At 46.2% G+C, this 19,442-nt stretch overlaps 1 protein-coding gene across 3 annotated transcripts in view; it reads right to left on the bottom strand.

Moving 5' to 3' along the window:
* MOB3B (MOB kinase activator 3B) overlaps window positions 1–19,442 on the bottom strand; it is a 103,251-nt gene that overhangs the window by 11,298 nt on the left and 72,511 nt on the right. Inside the window, exons 3-5 of one of the 3 annotated variants that reach the window (XR_003989181.1) lie at window positions 18,736–18,938; window positions 18,320–18,387; window positions 17,840–17,869 (exon numbers count right to left, since the gene is read on the bottom strand). Coding sequence is in view for 2 of the 3 variants with exons in the window: in XM_030470211.1 (XP_030326071.1) it covers window positions 18,385–18,387; window positions 18,736–18,938 (206 nt within the window). In the remaining variant the exon portion in view is untranslated. Of the gene's footprint in view, window positions 1–17,839; window positions 17,870–18,178; window positions 18,388–18,735; window positions 18,939–19,442 lie in introns of those variants that run through there. The other 2 variants (XM_030470211.1, XM_030470210.1) reach the window with 2 other exon arrangements.

Raw genomic sequence — 19,442 nt, 5'->3', positions numbered from 1 at the left:
AACCATTTTGCATACTGTTCTCCAAAGCAAAAATGACTGTGACTTCTGCAATCTTTTTTCTGTTTTCTTCACAAAGATTTCAACAATTGACAAATAATCATCATGTGGCCAAAGCTCTTTGTATCCTGATCACAAAAGACATTGTTTACTATGGAATAGCACAGATCACAAGGTTTAAAAGTTCTGTGCTGCAACTAATCTATATTCAGACAATTTAATTGACCAGGATGGGAATGCAGAAGCCAGATTTGTAATAGCAAAGCCATTTGCAAACCTCCTTTCTTCTAGCATTTTTAGTTAGAACCATGCCCTGACTCTTCATTTAGAAGTTGTTTTCTCCAAAGTTGCTTAAAAAAATTTCCTCTACTTCTTTAGTTGCCCCTGTCTCTGTATACTGACGGAAAAAAACGAAGACTGGTAATTTCTATCCAATCAGCATATTGATCATTTGGGTATTTCATTTGTTAGGTTTCAGGATGTTTTCCGCATGAGTGAATCTCAATTATCATGATACACAAGACCAAATGAATTTCTCCTACAATTTGTTTGGCTTCATGGTAGTTACTCTGAGGTTATGGATGGCCTGATAATAATCCCAGTTCATTACTCCTGAATTAGTATAGTGATGTTTGCAGGATAATACTCGTGTCTGCAAACATAGTCCCTTAACACTGATGACAAAGGCACTTTATCAACTGACTGCAAGCTGGAAGAGGATCAGGAAATTGTGCTGCAAAATGCACCTGTCGGCAGGGTTATATCCAAGTAGATACACAGAACATGCATTTGGATGGCAGACTTGCTTAAAGGCAGAGTATTCCAAGGAGGTACTTTCACTTTCTGCATATTTTTGTGTTCTGTATCTTACCTCATTAAATGGACTTTAAATGTGCTGCTTTTGGCACTGAGGTCATGTAGAGTGAATAGGCAAACAGTAACACTATAGTATAAAACTTTGCAGAAAATTTATCACGAGACATGCTAGTTCTCTGCTATGGACTAAAGTTTTGTTACATATAGTAGGCATTTTACATAACTGTTTTTATACATTAGCAGATCTACTTAAGTGGGACGATAAATACATTGCTCCTTCCTTTTTTTTTTTATGAAACTGCCAAGTACATGTGGCATTAGATTTCTTCTTTTGGCAAACTGAAAAAATTGATTTGCTGTTTCTCAGTTTTCTAGTTTGTGTGGATTTAGAAAGAGTAATAACAGCCTACACTCAAGAAAAACAACAGTCGCTCAGCAAGTACTATTCAAATTAGGAAAATACTTATTTTTTGTTAGATAAAATAGCTTTCCTGAAACTTGTTCTCAATAATGTCTTCACAGTTGCCTTCTGATGCCAGTTAGACTACTGGATTAAGTTGTTAAGTGTTACAGAAAGGAAATTATAGGTATTTTTTGAACAGTTATCCAAAATTTCAGGTTGCTTTGAGCTATACGAAGCTTTGCTTTTCTTTTTTTTGAAGAAGTTTGTTATTGGCAAAAATTGATAATACCCAATCAGTGGATTGATTCCTTCTTTCAGTCTAGTAAGGACAGCTGATCTATGTTATTCACAGAAGCACAGTATATATCTAAACTGCAATGCTGGTGAAAAAGGTTTTTCCAGTCTTCACTTGCTGTTAATGTGCTTTCCACACGGAGCACAGACCATCAGCAAGGACCTGTTTTGCTAATCAGTAAAAGAACCAGTGTAAATGGACCCATACAAATTACAGATGGAAAATCATATCTGATTAAGTTCTTATTGGTTTTGTCACTTTCTGATTCCACTTACAGCATATTCTCTGCGGTTTTTCGTTGATGCGGCATGAACTGCTACTCTGATTCACATCGGCTACCAGTAACTAGAACAGGCAGAGTAAGGTATCACGTTGTGGTTACTAAGGAGCAATTTTGGATCTGATTCATCTCAGAATTTAAACATGGGCAAGCCCATGTGCAGGAAGCTCCCATGTGAATAGACCAGGAGAAACACTTACATATCCATTATAAAACAAGTAGTTTCAAATCCCTTTTTTATATTGCACCTAACCTGCTAAGGCCCTGTAATTTTTTGTGGTTTTAGAATCACAATTGCTCTTTTCTACTCTGTTTTTTTCTCCTTGTTGCTGTAACCAAGTCGGCTACTCCCCTCAGATACTGCACTAGCACAGAGCAACCACTTATTCTAAAGTTTCCTAGTTTTGCTTTATTCTGGCCTTTTAATCTTGTTTTAATAGTCTCTTTGAAGTCCAAATGTAGTATTGTTTATTACAAACTGTGAAATGCGGATTAATTTGGAGAAGCCCTTATAATAAACAGGCTATAATTTGCATTCAATAGCTAAACCTTAAAACAGGACTACTGTGGTACACTCCTCACCAGCACAGACACATGTACTCATGCACCCACAAAAAAAACATAACCATGTCGCAGCCCAAGACAGCAGAGCAGTTAATCCAGAGCACCTAACAGAAACACACCAAAAACTCCAATCAGTTGAAAACGCACAGAAAATTGTCAGTAGGAAAGTGATTTTGTCCTAATGTTCTCAGCACAGTCAGCAATACCTGTTCAGTTCCCTCTGAATTTGGTTTAATTTCCTCGTGCTCTTTCCTAGAAATGCCGGAGCTGTTTCCCTTGCGAAAACATACCGAAACACGAGAGCCTGAGAACAACAGTACTCCATCAGAGAGAAGGTCCATCTGGCCCAATGCTCTTGTCCCCAAAGCGGCCAACCACCACTCTCTAAAGGAGAGCCTATGAGCAGAGCAGGTCTACTTCTGCCAGGGTTCTGGGGGTGTTCTAAGGCCTCGGTGGCTGGGACCCACCTCCTCGGGGACGCCCACCTCACCGCCTCCTGTCAAGGGCCCAGGGGATGTGTCTCAGCTCAGCCCGTGGCCTTCAGTCCCTGCCTCAGCCACGCTGCAGCTGTGCCTTTCCCTGTCTCCTGGACGGGTCTGGGACCTGCACTGCAGAGAGCTGCTCTCCTGGGTGGATGCCTTAGACCCAGGGCATCACCTGCCACGCAGAGTTGTAGGCATAACACAGCCTAATCTATTCCAATTCTATCGTAGTCTAGTCTAGCGTGGTCCGTTTCATTCTGTTCCTTTCCTTTCCATTCCATTCCGTTCCGTTCCGTTCCATGTTTCATGCCTCTCAGTTCCACTCCCTTCCCTTCCCTTCCATTCCACTCCCCACGCTCACCCTGAGCTGAGTGACAGTGAGACTGATGCCTCTGCAATGTCAGGGGTTTACAGCTCCCAAACCACTTTCAAGGACACAAATCACAAAGCTTTCAAGTGGAAACAAGAGTTTACTTTATTATTCCATTTGATTTTAGTTTGGTTTCTTATACTTGATGTTATTTTAGAATCATTACATCCTAGAATCATAGAATAGTTAGGGTTGGAGAGGACCTCAAGATCATCTAGTTCCAAGCCCCGTGCCACTGTCAGGGACGCCTCACACGAGAAGCATGTCACCCAAGGCTCTGTACAACCTGGTCTTATACCTCGCCAGGGGATGGCAGACAAGGCCTTGTAGAACCTGGTCTTATACCTCGCCAGGTGATGGCACCCAAGGCTCAGTACAACCTGGTGTTATACGTCGCCATGGGATGGAGCATGTACAGCTTCCTTGGGCAACCTGTTCCAGTGCCTCAGCACCCTGACAGTAACGAACTTCTTCCTTCTATCCAACCTGAAAGTTTTATGTTATTATTTATGAGCATCGTCTCTGACCACACACAAATGTGCAAGAAGAAGAAGGAGAGGAAGAAGACGAAGAAGAAGAAGAAGAAGAAGAAGAGGAAGAGGAAGAAGAAGAAGAAGGTGTGTGGTAGAGTGGGCTATTTCCCAAAGCAGGACACCTATCGAGGATAAGCACGCTACTGACTTCCAACACTTGTTCGTCCGCTGCGCTTCCTGGCCAGGGATGCTTGAAAAGTGCTCTCCTGCCTGCCCAGCACTGGTGTTGCACGCAGGCAGAGCTGGAGAGTGGCAGCTGCTGATGGGGCAGCATCCTTCCAAGCATAGGCTGCTGGGCACAAGCAAGAACCCCCGGGGAGATGGAGCCAAGGGAAGAGCAGAGCTCGCTCCCACTCCGACCTTGCACTGGGCAATGGAGCCAAGGAGGGCCAGGGCACGAGAGTGCCCTGGAGGTGCGAGAGCAGCGGACAAGAACCGAGTCCAAAGGGGAGCTCTGACAAGGGGGTGTGCTCAAGGCTACAGAGGACAAGCAGCAACTCCCGGGGCCTACCCTGGGAGGCCAGAAAGCTTCCTCCCCCCGGACGCGGGGCATGAGGGCCACCTGCGTGGAGCACGAGCAGCAGCCTTTGGGCCACAACAGCCCAAAGGAGCCCTGCCAAGAGGCTGTGCTCAGTGCTACAGAGGAAGGCAAAAAACCCCCGGGGACACTCGAAGGTCCCCCGTGGGGAAAAAAAGCCTTCCCCCCCAGCTGCAGGACACGAGGGGCCACCTTCGTGGGGCATGAGCAGCAGGCAGTAACTCAGCCAGAATGGACCAGAGGAGCCCTGACAAGTGGTCCTGCTCGATGCTCAGAGGAAGGCAAAAAACCCCCGGGGACCAGTGCCAATCTGCCCCGGGGGAAAATTCCTTCCTGACCCCAGCGCTGGCGATCGGCTATCCCTGAGCATGTGAGCAGGACCTGCTCCCCGTCCACAGGCTGGTCACGCCTCCCAGGAGATACCCGAGCCCTGTTCTCCCTCAACCTGCAGCCACCTCAGGGGCTTCTGAGAGAAGCACTGGGATCCCTGGAAACATCTCTGCATCCTATCGCTTATGGCGGCTGCCCCTGGCTCTGTGGGGGATGAGCATGCTGAGCTCTACAGTGCTCTTCAAGAAGACATTCCTACGGTCTGGCCATGGCTATCCAGCTGAAAAGGACTGCGATCCCTCCCGTGAGCTAAGAAGCTGTTCCCGCCAGGAGCTGGCCTTGCAGCGGAGAACCTCCAGCAGCCTCGACCAGCCGCTGCTCTTCCTGCCTGAGCCCCTGTAGCTAACTCCAGAAGCTCAAGGGCTTCCTCTGGGGACGTCTTAGGGCTGCCCTGCGCCATCTCTGCCAGGGGACACAGGAGGCTCCTCCCTTTTATCCTCTCCTGGGGCATTGTGACTGTTGCATTGCCAGCTGCTGGCATGGAATGCAGAGGCATGGAACGGAATGGAACGGAACGGAATTGAACAGAATAGAATGGAATGGAATACAATGGAGTGGAATGGCACAGAATGGAATGGAATAGAATGGAATGGAATGGAGGAATGGAATGGAATGGAATGGAATGGAATGGAATGGAAAGGAATAGGAATAGAATAGAATAGAATAGAATAGAATAGAATAGAATAGAATAGTAACGGAATGGAATAGAATAGGAATGGAATACCCCAATAATTCACTACGGGATTCAGGGAGAAGGGAACAGCACGGCGCGGTCAAAATTCAGACGTCAGGCTACCCCTGAACCGATTCTTCTGAAGAGCTCTCCATCCTTTTGCGAGCCCATTACAGAACCTCTGCCCAGCCACACGTATCGCTCAAGTCCAGATTTACGCGTTGTGAGGTTCGATCCGGGGCGTGACACACGTTCATAAATGGACCAAAGAGCTCGGCAGTGTTTAAAAAATGAAGATTATAGATAGCATCCTCTTCCTAGCAGGAGCTGTGAGCGAGAGATGCAAAGTGTTGCAGAGGGGCTCCTGCCAGAAGGCTCTGTTTCACTGCTCAGTGGAAACGGAGTGGCTGCGGTAGGCAGTACTCATTTCGCATGAGCTTAAATGGACTTACAGTCTGCCCTGTTGTGTGCTACGAGGAACCTATCCGAACCACCTGCAATAGAGTTTTAGATAAATACCAATTTTTCAAGAGAAATTGCACACCCATTTCTGCTCTGCTCTATTGACATGCTGACAGCCAACGCACGGGAACACTTGCCTGGGAAACCCGAATGTGTCCCTGCAGCATGGCACAGGTAGTTTGCGCTAGACCATCTCTGGAAGCCCCTTCCAACTCAACTAGTCTAATCTAATGCTTTCTTCTTCCTACCTCCTCCTTTCCCTAGCAGTTCATGATGGGGAAATCTCTGATGACACTTCTTCCCAGCCTTGCACAAGCAGATGGCATTGAACACCCAGCACCATGTCCCAGCCGAGGCATTGACTCTACCACCCTCTGGGAAGGAGGCATGTACCTTCCGATGGGGCAAGAGCTGTGGATTGTCTCCAGACGGTTTGACCATCTGATCAGATTTGCAAAAAGCAGGCGTCGAATGTGTTCTTTGGAAGTCTTCTGCGTTCATCCCGTTCAGCTGGGCTTCCACATCCCTGACACTAGCAAGGCTCGAAGCCTCACTCTCAAGCAGGACATGCTCCTCAACCAAATGGGTGCAAATCTTTTTGAGGCGAGCAATGCCTCTTCAGTCCCCTAGGAATTTGGTTTCATTTCCTCGTGCTCTTTCCTAGAAATGCCGGAGCTGTTTCCCTTGCGAAAACATACCGAAACACAAGAGCCTGAGAACAACAGTACTCCATCAGAGAGAAGGTCCATCTGGCCCAATGCTCTTGTCCCCAAAGCGGCCAACCACCACTCTCTAAAGGAGAGCCTATGAGCAGAGCAGGTCTACTTCTGCCAGGGTTCTGGGGGTGTTCTAAGGCCTCGGTGGCTGGGACCCACCTCCTCGGGGACGCCCACCTCACCGCCTCCTGTCAAGGGCCCAGGGGATGTGTCTCAGCTCAGCCCGTGGCCTTCAGTCCCTGCCTCAGCCACGCTGCAGCTGTGCCTTTCCCTGTCTCCTGGACGGGTCTGGGACCTGCACTGCAGAGAGCTGCTCTCCTGGGTGGATGCCTTAGACCCAGGGCATCACCTGCCACGCAGAGTTGTAGGCATAACACAGCCTAATCTATTCCAATTCTATCGTAGTCTAGTCTAGCGTGGTCCGTTTCATTCTGTTCCTTTCCTTTCCATTCCATTCCGTTCCGTTCCGTTCCGTGTTTCATGCCTCTCAGTTCCACTCCCTTCCCTTCCCTTCCATTCCACTCCCACGCTCACCCTGAGCTGAGTAACAGTGAGACTGATGCCTCTGCAATGTCAGGGGTTTACAGCTCCCAAACCACTTTCAAGGACACAAATCACAAAGCTTTCAAGTGGAAACAAGAGTTTACTTTATTATTCCATTTGATTTTAGTTTGGTTTCTTATACTTGATGTTATTTTAGAATCATTACATCCTAGAATCATAGAATAGTTAGGGTTGGAGAGGACCTCAAGATCATCTAGTTCCAAGCCCCGTGCCACTGTCAGGGACGCCTCACACGAGAAGCATGTCACCCAAGGCTCTGTACAACCTGGTCTTATACCTCGCCAGGGGATGGCAGATAAGGCCTTGTAGAACCTGGTCTTATACCTCGCCAGGTGATGGCACCCAAGGCTCAGTACAACCTGGTGTTATACGTCGCCATGGGATGGAGCATGTACAGCTTCCTTGGGCAACCTGTTCCAGTGCCTCAGCACCCTGACAGTAACGAACTTCTTCCTTCTATCCAACCTGAAAGTTTTATGTTATTATTTATGAGCATCGTCTCTGACCACACACAAATGTGCAAGAAGAAGAAGGAGAGGAAGAAGACGAAGAAGAAGAAGAAGAAGAGGAAGAGGAAGAAGAAGAAGAAGGTGTGTGGTAGAGTGGGCTATTTCCCAAAGCAGGACACCTATCGAGGATAAGCACGCTACTGACTTCCAACACTTGTTCGTCCGCTGCGCTTCCTGGCCAGGGATGCTTGAAAAGTGCTCTCCTGCCTGCCCAGCACTGGTGTTGCACGCAGGCAGAGCTGGAGAGTGGCAGCTGCTGATGGGGCAGCATCCTTCCAAGCATAGGCTGCTGGGCACAAGCAAGAACCCCCGGGGAGATGGAGCCAAGGGAAGAGCAGAGCTCGCTCCCACTCCGACCTTGCACTGGGCAATGGAGCCAAGGAGGGCCAGGGCACGAGAGTGCCCTGGAGGTGCGAGAGCAGCGGACAAGAACCGAGTCCAAAGGGGAGCTCTGGCAAGGGGTAGTGCTCAAGGCTACAGAGGACAAGCAGCAACTCCCGGGGCCTACCCTGGGAGGCCAGAAAGCTTCCTCCCCCCGGACGCGGGGCATGAGGGCCACCTGCGTGGAGCACGAGCAGCAGCCTTTGGGCCACAACAGCCCAAAGGAGCCCTGCCAAGAGGCTGTGCTCAGTGCTACAGAGGAAGGCAAAAAACCCCCGGGGACACTCGAAGGTCCCCCGTGGGGAAAAAAAGCCTTCCCCCCCAGCTGCAGGACACGAGGGGCCACCTTCATGGGGCATGAGCAGCAGGCAGTAACTCAGCCAGAATGGACCAGAGGAGCCCTGACAAGTGGTCCTGCTCGATGCTCAGAGGAAGGCAAAAAACCCCCGGGGACCAGTGCCAATCTGCCCCGGGGGAAAATTCCTTCCTGACCCCAGCGCTGGCGATCGGCTATCCCTGAGCATGTGAGCAGGACCTGCTCCCTGTCCACAGGCTGGTCACGCCTCCCAGGAGATACCCGAGCCCTGTTCTCCCTCAACCTGCAGCCACCTCAGGGGCTTCTGAGAGAAGCACTGGGATCCCTGGAAACATCTCTGCATCCTATCGCTTATGGCGGCTGCCCCTGGCTCTGTGGGGGATGAGCATGCTGAGCTCTACAGTGCTCTTCAAGAAGACATTCCTACGGTCTGGCCATGGCTATCCAGCTGAAAAGGACTGCGATCCCTCCCGTGAGCTAAGAAGCTGTTCCCGCCAGGAGCTGGCCTTGCAGCGGAGAACCTCCAGCAGCCTCGACCAGCCGCTGCTCTTCCTGCCTGAGCCCCTGTAGCTAACTCCAGAAGCTCAAGGGCTTCCTCTGGGGACGTCTTAGGGCTGCCCTGCGCCATCTCTGCCAGGGGACACAGGAGGCTCCTCCCTTTTATCTTCTCCTGGGGCATTGTGACTGTTGCATTGCCAGCTGCTGGCATGGAATGCAGAGGCATGGAACGGAATGGAACGGAACAGAATTGAACAGAATAGAATGGAATGGAATACAATGGAGTGGAATGGCACAGAATGGAATGGAATAGAATGGAATGGAATGGAGGAATGGAATGGAGGAATGGAATGGAATGGAATGGAAAGGAATAGGAATAGAATGAAATGGAATGGAATGGAATAGAATAGAATAGTAACGGAATGGAATAGAATAGGAATGGAATACCCCAATAATTCACTACGGGATTCAGGGAGAAGGGAACAGCACGGCGCGGTCAAAATTCAGACGTCAGGCTACCCCTGAACCGATTCTTCTGAAGAGCTCTCCATCCTTTTGCGAGCCCATTACAGAACCTCTGCCCAGCCACACGTATCGCTCAAGTCCAGATTTACGCGTTGTGATGTTCGATCCGGGGCGTGACACACGTTCATAAATGGACCAAAGAGCTCGGCAGTGTTTAAAAAATGAAGATTATAGATAGCATCCTCTTCCTAGCAGGAGCTGTGAGCGAGAGATGCAAAGTGTTGCAGAGGGGCTCCTGCCAGAAGGCTCTGTTTCACTGTTCAGTGGAAACGGAGTGGCTGCGGTAGGCAGTACTCATTTCGCATGAGCTTAAATGGACTTACAGTCTGCCCTGTTGTGTGCTACGAGGAACCTATCCGAACCACCTGCAATAGAGTTTTAGATAAATACCAATTTTTCAAGAGAAATTGCACACCCATTTCTGCTCTGCTCTATTGACATGCTGACAGCCAACGCACGGGAACACTTGCCTGGGAAACCCGAATGTGTCCCTGCAGCATGGCACAGGTAGTTTGCGCTAGACCATCTCTGGAAGCCCCTTCCAACTCAACTAGTCTAATCTAATGCTTTCTTCTTCCTACCTCCTCCTTTCCCTAGCAGTTCATGATGGGGAAATCTCTGATGACACTTCTTCCCAGCCTTGCACAAGCAGATGGCATTGAACACCCAGCACCATGTCCCAGCCGAGGCATTGACTCTACCACCCTCTGGGAAGGAGGCATGTACCTTCCGATGGGGCAAGAGCTGTGGATTGTCTCCAGACGGTTTGACCATCTGATCAGATTTGCAAAAAGCAGGCGTCGAATGTGTTCTTTGGAAGTCTTCTGCGTTCATCCCGTTCAGCTGGGCTTCCACATCCCTGACACTAGCAAGGCTCGAAGCCTCACTCTCAAGCAGGACATGCTCCTCAACCAAATGGGTGCAAATCTTTTTGAGGCGAGCAATGCCTCTTCAGTCCCCTAGGAATTTGGTTTCATTTCCTCGTGCTCTTTCCTAGAAATGCCGGAGCTGTTTCCCTTGCGAAAACATACCGAAACACGAGAGCCTGAGAACAACAGTACTCCATCAGAGAGAAGGTCCATCTGGCCCAATGCTCTTGTCCCCAAAGTGGCCAACCACCACTCTCTAAAGGAGAGCCTATGAGCAGAGCAGGTCTACTTCTGCCAGGGTTCGGGGGGTTGTTCTATGTCTCTATAAGTCACTGTAATTGTGACTTATTATGGCCTTGCAATATTTGAAGAGGCCTTATAAGAAAGATTGTCACAGATTTTTTAGCTGGGCTGTGGTGACAGGATGAGAGGTAATGGTTTTAAACTAAAAGAGGGGAGATTCCTCCTGGATATAATGTAAATAATATCTTCATTTAGGGTAGTGAAACACTGGCACAAGTTGTCTGTAGGGGCTGAGAAATGTCCATCTCTTTAAACTTTCAAAGTCAGGTTGAACCTGATCAAGTTGAAGATGTTCACTGGGGAGGGATTGGACAGACGACCTTTAAATTTCTCTTCCAACCCAACCCGTTCTATGATTCTACAATTCTGTGTAAACCATCAGTTTTGGCTGAGCTGGTGCCCAGCTGAACCGTCCCTGGATCTGATTAACACAAAGGCTAGTTCTGAAGGAAGGATAGAGGACTATCAAGTTAGTGGCAATGAAGGGCAGGATCACCGTTTCCAGTTTCAGAGTGCATTCATCATCGTTTAAAATGATTGTGGAACTATTCCTCGAGTGATTTTTATTTTTTTTTTTTAATAGGTTATGGATATACTGGCTTAGAAATGGAAGCACTGTGTTTTCACAATCAATGCCACACATATGGCAGCACTTCTAACACTCTGGTTGTAAGTACAAAGATAGCTTTCTCTTTCCCCATGTAGGTTTTTTGTTGTTGTTCTGCTTAACATGCTTATGATCCTGTTGATTAACACATCCATGGGGTCAGAGCACCCTACAGCAGCACACAAAGCAGCAGATTGTGTAACACCAATGTTGGTGTCAAAACAGCACATGAACATATCACCTATGACTGTAGGGATAAATTTTTCTTTGAATTTTATGGGAAGATCTGGAATAATTCCACTGACTGAAAAGAAAGTACTTCAGATTCATGTCAGTGTCATCAGGGCATCAATGACTCTCTGAATCATAGAATATAGAAAGGTAGAATTATGGTCATTACACAAACCCCAATGTGTAATTTCCTGAACACATTTATCTTTTAAATCTTCTGTTGCCCAGACCATAATAGGTTTTAGCAAATAATATATAATAACACTTTCAAGGGGGGGAAAAAGACAGAAGGGAAAAAAAAAAGAAACCCAAACAACTGAATAAAGTTTAAGGATTAGGTTAATGTATTAGACACTCATCTCCTTACTTAGTAGGCTGCCTGGACAAGTGCTAGAAATGTCATTCAGAAAGACAGCTTTCTACAGAGATGGGGAACTCCCCCTGCATTTAGATGGTTACTTTTAAACAGCTCCAAATATTGGATGAAAATATTATCAGAAGCCAACCATGCTGTAAAGCCAAAGGAAGCTTTTACACTGAGAATAATGGAGAATAAGGCAAGAAAATCTTACTGTCTTTGCTTATCCTGCAGATGAACTCCATCCTCATGGAGGTAATTACCAGCTTCACCATTTTCGTACGCTTAGCTCCACAGACTGCCACCACTTCCAGCCCCAATGCTGTCCACTTGCTACCGTGCCTGACTATCCCTGCATCTAAATGAAATCAGCATTTTAAGTTATCAGAAGAGCACTTGTAAGTAATATCCTTCTCTATTTTACTTCATTCAAGTGTAATTATTACTTTCTGTTCTCATAAATAAAATGTTTATAAAAAATGACTTCTGAGAAGAAGGTCAAAGTTTTAACAGCATGTGACTTACAAAAAAAAAAAAAAAAAGTGGAAAACGAGCAACGCAGATGGCCACATTCTGCTGTCTTTTACCCTGTCCTCTGAGGGAAATTTCATTATACTTTCCAAAGTTATGTAGGGATCTGTTGGGAATCTGGCTGGTTTGCAATATATTTTTGATATTTCTGTAAGAGCACAAAAGGTAATCTTTGGTCTGTAAAAGGACGCTATCTTGGTTAAACAAAAAAAACATACAAAACTGGTATATACTGGTATTTCTGGCAAACCATTTGTGCATTTGATGAATCCTAGTAGCTTTGAGAGAAGCAAATATACTCAAACTACGTGAATAATTTCTTCCTATTTGGCAGGGTCCACCTTGTGCATAACTTACCATTGCTCATTGGCATGGTATAAATACTTGACCTGCCCACATTTCTGTAACCGTGTGGTCATGGATACATGAAATATACTTGGGTCTGCCACCTAGATTTTTTATTAGATCATGAGTTTCAGGGTACCTATTGAATATACAAGTGTGCATAAATTCTCAGGCCCTCTGTGAACTTGCACAGATATCTAGAATCATAGAATGGTTTGGGTTGGCAGGGACATTAAAGATCACCCACTTCCTCACCACTCTCATAGTGAAGAATTCCTTCCTTATATCTAATCTAAATCTACCCTCTGACAGCTTAAAGCCATTCGTCCTTGTCCTATCCCTACATGTCCTTGGAAAAAGTCCCTCTCCAGATTTCTTGTAGGGCCCTTTCAGTAGGTACTGAAAGGCTGCTCTAAGGTCTCCCCTGAGCCTTCTCCAGGCTGAACAGCCTCAATTCTCTCAGCCTGTCTTCAGGCTCCAGCCCTCGGATCATCTTTGTGGCCTTCTCTGGACTCACTCCAACAGGCCCACGTCCCTCTTATGTTGACGGTCCCAGAGCTGAACGCAGCGCTGCAGGTGGGGTCTCATGAGAGCAGAGCAGATCGGCAGGATCACCTCCCTCGAGCTGCTGGTCACGCCCCAGCACATGCTTGGCTTTCTGGGCGGCAAATCTGATTGTCTCCTACAGCAGGCAGTTCTTCCTTCTCCCAGTCCCTGCCTTTGCCTCCTGTGACTTGGGCAGTGTGGCTGCAGCTCTCGCAGTGAAGACCAAGGCAAAGAAGTCACTGAGTACCTCATCTTTCTCCATGTCACAGGTGATTAGGTCTCCCATTTCCTTCTGGAGAGAGCCCCCATTTTCCCTTGTCTTCCTTTTGTCACCAATGTACCTATAGAAATTTTTCTTGTTGCCCTTGATGTCCCTGGCCAGATTTAATTCCATCAAGGCTTTAGCTTTCCTAACCTGATCCTTGACTGCTCTTACAATTTCTTTGTATTCTTCCCAGGATACCTGTCCTTGCTTCCACCCTCCATAGGTCTCCTTTTTATGCTGGTGTTTATCCAGGAGCTCATCTTCCTCCACACAGGCTTCCTGGTGTTCCTGCCCAACCTCTTCTCTGTCAGGATGTATCACTCCTGAGCTTGGAGAAGGTGATCCTTGAATATTAACCAGTTTTCTTGGGCTCCTCTTCTCTTCAGGGCTTTTTCCCATGGCACTCCACCACGCAGATCCCTCAAGAGGCCAAAGTCTGCTCTCCTGAAGTCCAGGGTAGTAAGCTTGCTGCATACACTGCTCGCTGCCCTAAGGATCTCAAATTCTACCATTTTGTGGTCACTGCAGCCAAGGCTGCCCTTGAGCTTCACGTTCCCCACAAGGGCTTCTTTCTTTCAGCAACGAGGCCCTCCTTGTTGGTGAGAGCAAGATCCTACATTGCATCTCTCCTTGTTGGCTCCTCTATCACTCAAGAAGGAATTTATCATCAATGCACTCCAGGAGCCTACTGGATTGCTTGTGCCCTGCTGTGTTGTCCTTTCAACAGGTATCACGGTGGTTGAAGACCTCCATGAGGACCAGGGCTTGTGAACATGAGGCTGCTCCTATTTATCTATAGAGGGCTTCTCTTGATTTTCCTGTTTGGGCAGCTTGTGCAGACCCTCACTGGAATGTCCCCTGTCCCTGCCCTCCCTTTAATCTTGGCCCATAAGCTCTCGGTTGGCTCCTCATCCACCCCCAGGCAGAGCTCTGGGCACCCCAGCTGGTCACCTACATACAGGGTGACACCCCCTCCTTGTCTCCCCAGCCAGTCCTCCCTAAAGAGCCTGTATCCTCCTACTCCAAAACTCCAGTCCCAGGAACCATCTCACTACATCTCTGTAATGCCAATAAGTCATTGCCCTGGAGGCACACATACATCTCTAACTCCTCTTGTGTATTCACCATGCTACATGCATAGAGGCTTGTAAGTCGGGCCTCTGATGAAGCTGACTTACCGGCTGGAGAGGCTGGTATTTCCTTGTGCTGCTCTTCAGGCGCTCTCCTGCTGACCTGTGATCCCTCTCCAGGCTCTGGGCATCTATCGTTGGCACTAGCACCAAACTGGTTGTTGTGGAATAGACTGAGGTTCCCTTCACCCAGCAAGTTTAGTTTAAAGCCCTCTTCACCAGCTTGGCAAGCCTCTGACCAAAGATGCTCTTCCCCTTCTCTGACAGATGGATCCCATCAGCCCCCAGTAGACCAGGTTACTCAAACCCAGCCCCATGGTCTAAATAGCATAGCAAAAAAGACCAAATTTTAAAAAAATATATATATGTATATATATATATAATTTTTTTTCCCCTATCTCTCCTCTTCAGAGATGTAATTTAAGGTTATGTTAGTAATACTCAGTAGTGAGAAAAAGAGCTAGGTCAACACCTCCTACAAGTTTAAAAAACCCCATAAATATAACTTCAGAACTTTATTCCTTTAAGTGAATTGCACCGTGATCAGATCTCTAAATTTAACACTGAAATCTCATCACATTTTTAGGTGGTTGGGGTTTCTTTTACTTAACTCTGACAAACACAAGGCACAGTGAAATATCAGTCAAATTAAAATGCAGAGATTTAGAAATCATAACAAGATACTCTGATACACACAGACCAATGCTGAGGAGCTGGGAACAGACCTGGCTGCATCACCAACTGCTATCTGACAAAATGCACTGAGATTCAGTAACAAATCTCTAAAGCCTCTGAATCAGAAGGCTCTTACATGACTGAAGGAGAATTATAGCTGCTGGATTCTTTGCCTCTATCCCTTTGTCTGACAGGCAAGTTCCGCTGGGGAAAAAGGACCCAAACAAACCACTTTGTAGTTTAATGCCTCTCTGGCACTAACTTTATCACTTTTCAGAAGCTTTCAGGTTTTTTTTCCCCTGCCCTTTCTAGAAGTCATATTGCTGTAGCTGTACTAATCTTTGGGTTTCATGACAGGTGTGAGTGAGTGTAATGTGTACCAAAACCAAAGTGAGTTGAAACTTGGAAGGGAGGAAGACAAGTTTTTTACTGAATTAGAGGCTGAGAAAGAAAGGTGTTTCTTCAATAAGTGTTTTGTTTAATCATGGTTTTTTTCCTCAATATCCAGATCTGTAATGAAAAGTTTTGTTGACTGGCAATAAATTAAATAAAACTTCCTGAACCAAGACTGTTGCTCATTATGTACTTATAAAGTACTCTGTCATATTTCTTCAGTCCTATATACTATGAAATCCATTGTTAGAGAAAGGGGATCACAGGAAGGAAGTAGAGAAGCATTACTCAATGTAGCTGGACTGCCATCTGAACCGTAAGCCACCATACTGAGGCAGCTGCACTAAGATTCTCACTGAAAGGCACGTTCAGGTGAAGTGTTTAAAGCACCCTATATAAACAGACACCTATACACGGGGACGGTAGGGGGGATGGAGGTAATAGGCACCACAACGCCAGACAGTTTTGGCCATGGGAAGAGGCTCAGAAGTGAATTAAGGTGCCAGTGGAAAATAAAGCCAGTCACGCATGGAGCCACCACAAAGCAGATGCCACATCTTCAAATTCAAATCTTAGTTTACCCCAATATCTTCCCCATGGAGGCAGGCCTTAAGGGTGTCCTGAGAACTCTCATGGTGTGGGCTGCCTTTTCTGCCTGTTAGCTTCAGGAAAGGACAGATATGCTTTCAGACTTCTTCTTTTACCCAAGATTAACCAATCGGACATGCGTTTTCTTCCTCAGGACCACCTGTGGGGTCAGTGACTGTGCCGGCCTCCTTTTTTGCCCCCACATAAAAGAGGTCTACAAAAACTTGGGGATCTGTCAAATTACCACAGTGATGGGGATGAGAAAGAGACATGCAGCATTTTGAACTATATCCTTGTCTTCGATTACAGAACCAGTAACTTACGTAACTCCTGAATGGGAGGGGGAACCCTATTTGACTCATGTGCTTCATTTGACTTTATAACTGCTGCACTGGGTTGCAAAAGGCTGATAAAATCTATTTTTAAATAAAAAGCAAAGTCCTGCAGCCTAATATTACTATTCATCTACTGCCTGCTTCCCCAGTCATTCCCCCTTCTTGAAGTTATGTTGATAAATCAGTTGCCTCCCTGTTTATTAAAGCATGTGGTAGGCTCTTTATTTAATCAGCTCTTGGTCCATTTTCTAATTAAGGGAGATAATGTGGACTCATTTCCTGCTACGGTGAACCTGGCAGGGCACAGGTTGTCCTCAACGACTGCATTAAAATTCAAGATTGTTTGTAATGTCTGCTTTTGTTTTAAAACTCGTTCCCTTCTCTTTGCCCAGCTGAAGACAAAAATACAGATGTGGTTCTTCTGCATTCCCACACTGCTGACACCCACTCAAGTCAAGAACAGGAAGATGGAAGCAGGTGGAGCTTTGACAGTTTGCTGACATGGTGCTTTCCCAATGCAGGTGAAAGATTTTTCTGGGAGACCCTGCATCCCAGCAAAGTTAGTAATACTGCATCATATCATTGTCCTAAGGACAATTTTGTGAAGGAAGGGAATGCTGGAATGCACACACCAGTTGGAGCACATTCCCAGCTTGCTCTGCTGCTGGGTTTGGGCCACCTCCTGCACCACTTTGGCCCAAATCCTTTGTCTGTCTGCTTAGTGCAGGAATATTAGTAGCCATAACTGCAGTATTAAATCATTTGTGTGCTCTCGCTATTCCAATGTAAGCAAGGATCTTATATTACCTTAAGATTGCCTCTCTTCCTACCTCTGAAATATCCTGCCTTGGATCTTGCTTCTGACACATCTCAGCACTTAACAGCTACAGCTAATCCAGGATCACTAAGTCTGGCAGGGAAGTTCTCTGTTGCAGGGCCTCCTTCTATCTCTTGGGACACATTCAGATGGCATATTAAGCTCTTCTATGTAGAAAGAAACCATAGATACATTGCAAGTTATCCATACATGCCATATGCAGTGTCTTTCAGCAGGCCTTGTGAACTGCTGAAAACAAGACCACCCGTTTTGTCTGACTTTACAGGCTTCCCTTCAACCCACATAAGCATACATATGTACCACACCTGCAACAGCTCCAATTCCTGTGGAAACACAGGCAAAAATCACTTTGCCACACTTTCAGAAGTGGTTTCATACCAACTATGCAATACACCTCCTTGCAATGTGCCTTTATGTGGAACAACTGAAAACTTGACATGGTCCTGGTCAGCCCTTTCCAAGCGCTCTAAGACACTGCTCTGAGCAAGGATTTGGGCTACATGGTATCCATAGCTGCTATCCAACCTCAGCCATTCTGTGATTCTGCAGAGAAAAAAAAATAAAATCCCAGTGTTTCTAGCACTACGTCAATACTGTACGATATAGTATTTTCCAAACTCTGACCCTTGGAGAAACATTGCCCTGATCACTTTTAAAGTTGGCTAAATGCCGCCAGTGAGGGTTTGCACGTAAACTGCTTTCTGAATCGCACCTTACTTTTCCTTCCCTGCTTACACGTTTATTTTATTTGCATTTGCAAGCAACAGTAAAAGCATTTCCATTTCTGGAGTCTTATTTTTGGAAACAATGAATGTAACTTCGATCTATTTCATTCCAAAAGGAAGTGTCTGGTTTTGTTACGCTGCTAATTGTCTGAACCTCTGTCTCACTTCATCTGTCTCACTTAGATCCAGAGTGTGCTCTGGATCTAACACACGCAATACCTTCACAAACACCTACTTAAAGATTTAAAAAAACCCATGAATAATTCACCTTTACATAGACGACTCTTCCCTTCACATGCATGCCAGTGATTCGAGGGTTTAAGTACCATGCTGTTACTGACCAATGAAAAAACACAGAATAAAATTATATATAATATATAGTACAGGAAGAAGCAGAAGACAAATAAACCTCTATTTTCAAATAGCAGTATTTCCCACCTTATATTTTTCCATACAAAAAAACCCCTCACTTTTCTCTTTCTACTGAGCCTACCAACCATCACACAAATACTGCAGCAGATGGAATGCGTCTACGGACAGAGGCAAGCATTTATCCCTTTAAACTGCCTGTGTTCAATCATGGATGTTATTCCCAGAGGAAACCCACTGCAACAAGTGTTGGGAAAGGCTCAGTGAAGGGAGAAGAAAAATGTCCTGGAGCTTTCCCCCCGACCCCACACTTACCAAAGGCTCTAGTTCTTTGCGGTCAATGAGGTTGAACTCTGTCACAAAGTAATAAAAATGCTTGTAGCAGGTATTGACGTGGGCCTCAGCCCCCATAACGATGATACGGTCAAAGTGATGGATGTAGACGTGAACAAACACCCGAAAAAGTCGGCAGAGTATCTTCTTGCAGACCTGAAGGAAGTTCTTCGGAAAGGGAACACCTGTGAATAGAGAAGGTTGGGTTGTCATAACCATCCTGTCATCCTCCCAAGACAACAGCTTTGGAGCAAAGCGTGGGTTGGAAATGCAAACTAGGTTAGGACTTCCTAGGCCTCCTTTCCAATCCAGAAGGTCACTTACTGCACGCATTTATCTGACGACTAGCACCAAAGATAACCAAATACTTAAGCAACTTTAGTGGATCAAAACTGAGAGGTACTGGTCTTTTTTCCATGAATAATTTAATGGAGAAACATCCAGTATTGTAACATTCAGAAATGTGATTTTCACTGCAGTGCACACTGTCCCATTAACTTCAATGGCTTTACAACCTGATATGGCTGTTTCACATACTGATAGACACAGAGCTCATCCTAGAAGTGACACTCTCCTGCTCCTATCATTCAACAGCGGCATTTCACAGCATCAAATTTAATGATGAATTTGAAATAACTTGTTTGAAGGACACACCCCTTTGCTTTCACCTTCCTCCCAGTTCTGTATAC

The sequence above is a fragment of the Strigops habroptila genome, chromosome Z, assembly GCF_004027225.2.
Source record: "Strigops habroptila isolate Jane chromosome Z, bStrHab1.2.pri, whole genome shotgun sequence".
Taxonomy (NCBI): Eukaryota; Metazoa; Chordata; class Aves; order Psittaciformes; family Psittacidae; genus Strigops; species Strigops habroptila.
This window is presented reverse-complemented; position numbering and strand designations above follow the sequence as displayed.